The sequence below is a fragment of the Pongo pygmaeus genome, chromosome 10, assembly GCF_028885625.2.
Source record: "Pongo pygmaeus isolate AG05252 chromosome 10, NHGRI_mPonPyg2-v2.0_pri, whole genome shotgun sequence".
Lineage (NCBI taxonomy): Eukaryota > Metazoa > Chordata > Mammalia > Primates > Hominidae > Pongo > Pongo pygmaeus.
The window spans coordinates 9,760,140-9,769,682 of NC_072383.2; the positions used below are offsets into that span (position 1 = coordinate 9,760,140).

The window sequence follows — 9,543 nt, forward strand, 5'->3', positions numbered from 1 at the left end:
AAGTATCTTTTTCAATTACAATGGAATGAAGCTAGAAATCAATAACTAGAAAAACCAGAAAACTCACGCATATGTAGAAATTTAAAAACCCACTCTTAAACAGCCAGTGGTCAAAGAAGAAATCACAAGGGACATTAGAAAATACCTTGACACAAATGAAGTAAAAATACAAATAGCACGTTTATGGTATACACTGAACATAGTTCTAAGAGGGAAATTTATAGCTGTGAACAGTTAACTAAAAAAGGAGAAAGATCTCAAATCCATAGCCTAACTGTACACTGTAAGGAACTAAAAAAAGTAAAGCAAAAATAGTCATCTTTATGATTTGAAAGAGTAAAAGATTTACCTAATAAGTCCCTAAATTTACTACTAATAAAGGAAATTGTTTATATATTTAATTGCATTAAAATTCAGAACTTGTAATCATAAAAAGGACAGTACATGTTGACAAGGAAACACAGCAAAGGAAACCAGCCTATGCTGCTGCTGTGAGGATAATTTGGTACACTTACATTAGTTTGGTGTCTTTTTCTTTCTTTCTTTCTTTCTTTCTTTTCTTTCTTTCTTTCTTTTTCTTTCTTTCTTTTTCTTTCTTTCTTTCCTTTCTCTCTCTCTCTCTCTCTCCCTTTCCTTTCTTTTCTTTTCTTTTTTTTTCTTTTCTTTTCTTTTCTTTTTGAGACAGAATCTCACTCTATTGCCCAGGCTGGAGTGCAGTGATGTGATCTTGGCTCACTACAACTTTTGTCTCCCAGGTTCAAATGATTCTCATGCCTCAGCCTCCCAGATAGCTGGGATTATAGGTGCATGCCATCACGCCCAGCTAATTTTTGTATTTTTTTAATAGAGAGGGGGCTTCATCATGTTGGCCAAAGCTAGTCTCAAACTCTTGGCCTCAGGTGATCTGCCCGCCTCTGCCTCCCAAAGTACTGGGATTACAGGTGCCTGGCCTGGTGGTGTCATTTCTTAAAGTTGACAAAAAGCATATCCTGGAGCCTAAAAATTCTATTCTAGGACGAGTGCCAAGAATGTCATAGTAGCATACATTCCAAACTTGATAAAACACTGGTGTCAACCAATAGTATAATAGATAAATTGGAGAAGAGTCATACAAAGGAGTACAATACAGAAACAAAAGTAACCAAATTATCAACAATTTCTCTTAGTTTTAAATTATCTTCTTTTGATATGTATGATAATATAGCACACCTATTCTGTATGTATTACTAAACAATACAAAATCAAAAGGAAGAAAATTATGGGTAGTTAAGAATATGGCATAGCAGCAACATTTCTGGGAGAGGATGGGTTATGTTAGATTAATGAATATCATCTCTGTGTTTTCTGAAAGAATTTCCTGTTGAGATATAAAGGCCCATCTGATCACTGGATTGGGCTGAGCAGAGAACAAGGCCAACCATGGAAATGGATAAATGGTACTGAATGGACAAGACAGTAAGTTCTAAAAATCTGGCAGTAATATTTGTATTTGAATTTACTTTGCATTAAATCTAAAGTGTTCTCTAGTTACATGCTTTAAAAATTCTCATTTTAAGATTAGTCATGAAAGAAGATGGTGCCAACTTGTATGTTGCAAAGGTTTCACAAGTTCCTCGAATGAATCCAAAACCTGTCATGGTGAGGTAGACTGACTGTGAACTTGGCTCCAGGCTTAGCTATGTCATTTTTAAACACTTTCATTCTGATCAAACCATACAATATCTTTAAGTCTGTTCCTTACCTCTACAACAAAATTAAATTGCACTTGCCCTCCTGATTTCATAGGGTTGATGTGAGGAACAGAGGTTTTGATGTATCAGGGAAAGATTACGAGTGACAGCAATTATACCTATTATTTAAAATAAGACAATAGTTTTAAAATTTTAAAATGGGTAAAGTTTGGCACTAGAAAATTTAATCTCAATTGTATATTTATAGGATCTTTAGATTACTAAAAAGATTTGAGATAATGCTGGAAAAATTGGATTCACACAATTTCACTCAATGTTTGAGAGATGAGACAGTTTTGAAAAGCTACTTTATTGTAATACATTCTTCAATATTGGAAATATAACTTTATTTAATAAAAAGAGCCCCAGACTGGACATTGGCAGGTTTGAAATGAGTTTTTTCTCATTAGCTTTTGACCTTGGATAGGATGGTAAGTTTTAGAAATCAGACAACATGTACATTTCTACATTGTTGTATCTACACTGCCTTGCACATTGTGACTGCTTCATAAATATCTAGAATTAACTTTTATTTCTTATTTTACAATACAGAAGTAGTAAATTTTCTCTACCTAATTCTTAAAATGGTTTTTTGTTTGTTTGTATTTTTGTGAGACAGGGTCTCACTCTGTTACCCAGGCTGGAGTGCAGTAGTACCATCATGGCTCACTGCAGCCTTGACTTCCCTGGGTCAAGTGAGCCTCCCACCTCAGCCTCCCACCTCAGCTGGGACTACAGGTGTGTGCCACCTTGCTTGGCTTTTTTTTTGTTTTTTTCAGAGATGGGGTCTCACTATGTTGCCTGGGCTGATCTTGAACTCCTGAGCTCAAGCAATCCTCCCACTTCGGCCTCCCAAAATGTTGGAATTACAGGTGTGAGCCACCATACCTGGCCTCTCAAAATATTTTAAGGATCAAATACATTATTAACTAACCAGTTGTTGGAAACTGCTCATCACTTAAAGAAATGTAAAATATTATATGATTAAGGTCTAACATGTTTGAACAATTAGCAAATCGTATCAGAGATGATAGTGATTCCAATGAGCAAAGAAGAAAAATTTGTAATCCAAATGCTGACCTAAAATATCTGTGCCAAGCCATCTAAACTCAGCTAAATAGCACTGCAGTTTCAGTACTAAAACCACCAGGGGAGTAGGAATAAAATCAAGCAAGCATGGTTTTTAGAAATAGCTGCTGAGTCTTCAGTTATTTAAGGAAGCAAAATATTGGGAAACTGTGTAAAGAAAACGTGTCAGACTTCTCCCATCAGCCAGCTAAGGCTTTGGATGTACTGGAAAGAATATTATGCTTACAGACATGAAATAGGTTTGATTCAGGACTTTGCAGTATTCCTATAGTTGATTTATAACATCTCCTGCTAAGCAAAGCCCACTGACTAATTAGCACTACACAAGGAAAAACAACATTATTTTTAGAGGCTGAATTAATGTTAGTTTTCTCATTTTCTCATCTTCGTTCTCTCTGCTTTTGAAGAAATATTCAGTGGCCAACTGATTCTGCTTCTTCTCTCGCAGGTTTCCTATCCTGGGAGCAGGAGAGTGTGCCTATTTGAATGACAAAGGTGCCAGTAGTGCCAGGCACTACACAGAGAGGAAATGGATTTGTTCCAAATCAGATATACATGTCTAGATGTTACAGCAAGGCCCCAACTAATCTTTAGAAGCATATTGGAACTGACAACTCCATTTTAAAATGAGCAAAGAATATATTTCTTATATGAACAGGTATATGAAAATGTGCTCAATATCGCTAATAACTGGGAAAATACAAATCAAAATCATAGTAAAATATTACCTGTTTTCATGGTGCTAATATTACCTGTTTTCCCACTGCTGATGACATACCCAAGACTGAATAATTTATAAATAAAAGAGATTTAATTGACTCATAGTTCCACATGGCTGGGGAGGTCTTGCAATCATGGCAGAAGGCAAATGGGAAGCAAAGTCATGTCTTATATGGTGGCAGGCAGGGGGACTTGTGCACAGGAACTCCTATTTATACAACCATCAGATATCTTGAGACAAGAACAGTATGGGGCTCCCTGGTGTGATTCCATCCTGTGCGGCTGTTCTCTGGAGCAGCATTCATTTATCTTCGTCTGCCTTGTCTCCTACCTAAGTGTGTGCTGCCACCCGATGGAAGATTCGATGGACATGGACATGAGCCCCCTGAGGCCCCAGAACTATCTTTTTGGTTGTGAACTAAAGGCCGACAAAGATTATCACTTTAAGGTGGATAATGATGAAAATGAGCACCAGTTATCTTTAAGAACGGTCAGTTTAGGGGCTGGTGCAAAGGATGAATTGCACATTGTTGAAGCAGAGGCAATGAATTATGAAGGCAGTCCAATTAAAGTAACACTGGCAACTTCGAAAATGTCTGTACAGCCAATGGTTTCTCTTGGGGGCTTTGAAATAACACCACCAGTGGACTTAAGGTTGAAGTGTGGTTCAGGGCCAGTGCATATTAGTGGACAGCACTTAGTAGCTGTGAAGGAAGATGCAGAGTCAGAAGATGAAGAAGAGGAGGATGTGAAACTCTTAAGTATATCTGGAAAGCAGTCTGCCCCTGGAGGTGGGCAGAAAAAAGTAAAACTTGCTGCTGCTGCTGATGATGATGATGATGAAGATGATGATGATGATGATTATGATGATGAGGAAGCTGAAGAAAAAGTGCCAGTGAAGAAATCTATATGAGATATTCCAGCCAAAAATGCATAAAAGTCAAATCAGAATGGAAAAGACTCAAAACCGTCATCAACACCAAGATCTAGTTCTGTAGAAGACCTTAAAGCAAAAATGCAAGCAAGTATAGAAAAAGGTGGTTCTCTTCCCAAAGTGGAAGCCAAGTTCATCAATTATGTGAAGAATTTCTTCTGGATGACTGACCAAGAGGCTATTCAAGATCTCTGGCAGTGGAGGAAGTCTCTCTAAGAAAATAGTTTAAACAATTTGTTAAAAATTTTCCGTCTTATTTCATTTCTGTAACAGTTGATATCTGGCTGTCCTTTTTATAATGCAGAGTGAGAACTTTCCCTACCATGTTTGATAAATGTTGCCCAGGTTCTATTGCCAAGAATGTGTTGTCCAAAAATGCCTGTTTAGTTTTTAAAGATGGAACTCCACCCTTTGCTTGGTTTTAAGTATGTATGAGATGTTATGACAGGACATAGTAGTAGCGGTGGTCAGACATGGAAATGGTGGGGAGACAAAAATATACATGTGAAATAAAACTCAGTATTTTAATAAAGTAAAAAAAAAAAAAAAACAGTATGGGGAAAACTGCCCCCATAAAGCAATTGTCTCCACCTGGCCCTGCCCTTTGCATGTGGAGATTATTACAATTCAAGGTGAAATTTGGGTGGAGACACAACCAAACCATATCAAATGGCTATATCAAAAAGACAAGAAATAACAAGCATTGGTGAGAGTGTGGAGAAGGGGGAACCCTTGTACACAGTTGGTGGGAACACAGTTTGGTGCAGCCATTATAGAAAACGGCATGGAGGTTCCTAAAGAAATTAAAAAGAGAACTACCATATGAACCAGCAATCCCTTTTCCAGATATACACCCAAAGGAAATGAAATCACCACCTCATAAAGATATCTGCATTCCTGTTTATTATAACACATCATTATTCATAATAGCCAAGATATGGAACTAACTGAAGTGACCATTAACAGATGAATGGATAAAGAAATTGTCATATATATAAAACACACGCATTATATACATATATATATAATAGAATATTATTCAACCTTGTAAAAAGAAATCCTGTTATATTGGGAACAAGCCCCCCAAAATCTGGCCATAAACTCACCCCAAAACTGGCCATAAACAAAATCTCTGCAGCACTGTGACATGTTAGTGATGGCCATAATGCCCATGCTGGAAGGTTGTGGGTTTATGGGAATGAGGGCAAAGAACACCTGGCCCACCCAGGGCGGAAAACCACTTAAAGGCATTCTTAAGCCACAAACAATAGCATGAGCGATCTGTGCCTTAAGGACATGTTCCTGCTGCAGTTGACTAGCCCAACCTATTTCTTTAATTCGGCCCATCCCTTCATTTCCCATAAGGCATACTTTTAGTTAATTTAATATCTATAGAAACAATGCTAATGACTGGCTTGCTGTTAATAAATACGTGGGTAAATCTCTGTTCTGGGCTCTCAGCTCTGAAGGCTGTGAGACCCCTGATTTCCCATTTCACACCTCTATATTTCTGTGTGTGTCTTTAATTCATCTAGCGCTGCTGGGTTAGGGTCTCCCTGACTGAGCTGGTCTCGGCACTGTTATCTGAAACAATGTAAATAAACCTATAGGGTTTATTATATATACTAAGTTAAATAAGCCAGACACAGAAAAAAAATGTTGCATGATCTCACTTATATGTGAAACTTAAAAAAAAAAACCAAATACATAGAAATAGAGTAGAATGGTGGTTACCAGAGATAAGGAAAATACAAAGACACAGATCAAAAGATACAGAGTTGCAGTTACAAAGGGTGAGTATGTCTAGATATCTAACATACAGTATGAGGACTATAATAGTATTGCACTGTGTACTGAAAACTTGATGACAGATTTTAGATATTCTTACCACACACACACAGACAAACGTAAGTATGTGAGATGAAGCTTATGTTAATTAGATTAAGTGTATGTACATAAAAACATCACATTATACACATAAAATATATACAATAAAAAAGCACATTGGGAGATACATGATAAATTTCTATCTGCAGTTGCCATTTGCATTTTTAAAGGATATTTTTATTTTTAAAATTTTTAGCTGACAACTATAATTATGGAATACAATGTGATGTTCTGATATATGTGTACACTATGGAATGATTAAATCTAACATTTCATCATCTCACATACTTATTTTCTGTGGTGAGAACATTTGAAATTCTCTTGGCAATTTTGAAAGATCCAATACACTATTATTAACTATAGTCACTATGCTGTGCAATAGATCTCAAGAGCTTATTCCTCTTAACTGAAACCTGCTATCCTGTGACATGTGGTGAACATCTCTCTATTCCCCAGCCCCAGTCCCTAAATGTTGAATACACAATGGGGAAAAAATAGTCTTTTCAATGAATGGTGGTGGGAAAATTGTATATCCACATGCAGAAGAATAAAATTGGACCCTTACTTCCTACCATATATAAAAACCAACTGAAAATCGATTAAAGACTTAAACTGTAAAACTACTAAAAGACAACATAGGGAGAAAGCTTCACAACGTTGGTCTGGGCAATAATTTTTGGATTTGACCTCAAAAGTAGATGCAACCACAGTGAAAATAAATTGCATGAAATAAAAAATGTTTCTGCACAGCAAAGGAAATAATTAATGGAGTAAAGAGACAACTTACAGATTGGGAGAAGATATTTCCAAACTATTGTTGGGGCTCAGAAACGAATACCCTAAAATATAGTGATTTGACAGGTGGAACTAAAGAAGACTCGAGGTCTCTCTGACCTCCTCCTCAACCTCTGTTTCTTAATCCTCTGTTTTCCCAGAGCACAGGAGGAAGTTGTTCTCTGAAGTTCCTTTATCTGCTTTAAGTTCCAACTCACCAAATAAGAAAACAGTTCATTCTGGTGCCTTCCATGGGTTTTCATTAACTGGTCATGTTACAGGAAAAAGAATGAAGTCTCTTAACCCACCTGGATAGATTTTTCTCACAAACCATTGTCTTCTCTGCAAGCCCAGTAGACTTTTTCCCAGGCCATTTTTGTGATCTTCACCCCATTAAGTTCTCCCCAAATTATTTACTATTCCCCCAAAATCACCCACACTTCCCCATCTCCCTCTCCCCTAAGAACAAGGGTATATCACCATCTATACCCCATTGTTTGGTGGGGTGATCACTCTGATTCTCTGCATGCATTTTTATAGATTTGTTTGCCATTTATCCTATTAATCTGCCTTCTGTCAGTTGTGGCAAGTTATCAGCATATTTTTTAACCTTTAATTATTCTTAATGGAAAGACATTTCTGTATACACTGGAAATCTCAGGAAATTTCTTTTTTCCTTAAGCTTAATTGAAATGTTTACTTTTCAGTAAAATTTCAAGCTTGAATAATGTTCATGCCAGCTTTTCATTGAAATAGAATGAAAAGGTTGCACAATAAAATATTATTTTCATGAAATTACTTCTAGTATAATTCTGAATAAACACTTTGAAAGGCAGCGAACTGTAAATGTATTACAGCTATCTCTTATTCTTCAGGGTGGGTCTCAATTATGAAAAAGATGATTGGCTTTCTGTTTTAAGTAACAGTCATTTTGAAAACACTTTAAAACTGTCAAGTAAAGTGTGATGGCTAATTTTGTATGTCAACTTGACTGAGATAAGGTATACTCAGCAGGGAAAGCATTATATCTGGATGTGTCTATGAGGGCTTTTCTGAAAGAGATTGATGTTGGAATCACTAAGCTGTGTAAAGATGATCTACCTTCACCAATGTTGGCAGGCATCATCCAATCCGTGCAGGTCCTGCCCAAACAGAGCAAAAAGTCAGGGTAAATTTATTCTCTTCTAAAGCTAGGGCATCCATTTCTTCCTACTCTCAGACATTGGATTTCCCCAGTTTCCCAGACCTTTGGCCTTACACTGAGAATTATGCTTTGTTTTATTTAGGCATATTTTAATAATACTTCATGTACTGGTCAGGAAGACATTTCCTGGTTCTAAGGCTTTTGACTCAGACTAGATTACAACACTGGCTTTCCTGGTTCTCTAGCTTGCAGAAGAGAATACTAGGAAGCGTGTACTTCCTACATAAGTAAGAAGAGGAAACTAAATCTCTGGCTTATAAACTATGTAACCAACCACAGTTCACAAAGATTCCACAATTTCCTTGGCAGGAGGCTAAGATCTAAAGCCCAATATGATTGTGCTTCTCTTATCAGTTTTCTGCAAACAAAAGAGAATAGAACTAAAATACAGCTTTCTTAAAATAATGTTGATTCATTTGTGTGAAATATCAGATCACAGAAAAAACATTTTTATAAAATACGAGCTCTGTCACATTGGCCCTCCTAGACACATCCAGAGATAATGCTTTCCCTGCTGTGTATACCTTATCTCAGTCAAGCTGACATATAAAATTAGCCATCACACTTCACTTGACAGTTTTAAAATTAGGTTGTTTTTTCCAAATGACAAAAAGCAGGAGCAAACTGCAAGTGCTCCTGCAACACATCTAACAAGAAAGCCTTATCTGACTTTTATGAGGTTCAATATAATGCCCAAACTGCATATTTCAAACTCTTGCCATCAGATTCACCTAAGAAGACAAAAGATCTATTGCCTTTGAACCTACAGTCCCAGAGCGTGCAACATGAACTTGCCTACATCCAAGGGGTAGCACCTTTTTACGTAGTGAATTCCCAAAGTGTTGCTGAAATTATGAACAGTGTTCTGCCTCATACTGACAAGTGAAACCTCTATCTCTGATTGCCCAAAGATGTCTAATGAAGCTATAGCATCACTACAATTTGGAATAGACACTTAATCCAGAATTGAAGAGATATAGATAAAAATGAACTGAGTGCAATGCCAAAAGATAAGGATAAATATGGCCCCCTCAAAAAAAGATCCTAAGTCCTTGACAATGCTGCTAGAGATTTCTCACGAAACTCCAAGGAGTAAAACAAGAAACTATAAAGACAGATGGAGAACCACATGTTATGGTACATCATATAAACAACGAAGAGATGGTAGTCAATTGTGTAAGAATCTTGAAGTTATTGGGTCCAAA

The 9,543-nt window shown here is 36.8% G+C and overlaps 1 protein-coding gene and 1 pseudogene across 8 annotated transcripts in view; both read left to right on the top strand.

The window, feature by feature from the left end:
- CLEC2D (C-type lectin domain family 2 member D) overlaps positions 1 to 4,886 on the top strand; it is a 31,969-nt gene extending 27,083 nt beyond the window's left edge. For 7 of the 8 annotated variants that reach the window (XM_063672413.1, XM_054443410.2, XM_054443407.2 and 4 more), the window contains 2 exons: positions 1,352 to 1,455; positions 3,268 to 4,886. In XM_063672413.1, the coding sequence (XP_063528483.1) occupies positions 1,352 to 1,455; positions 3,268 to 3,382 (219 nt within the window). In that variant the 3' untranslated portion in view covers positions 3,383 to 4,886. The remainder of the gene's footprint in view (positions 1 to 1,351; positions 1,456 to 3,267) is intronic. The other variant, XM_054443412.2, reaches the window with a different exon arrangement.
- Positions 3,688 to 5,023, top strand: LOC129009825 (nucleophosmin-like; annotated as a pseudogene).
- The last annotated feature ends 4,520 nt before the right edge of the window (positions 5,024 to 9,543 follow it).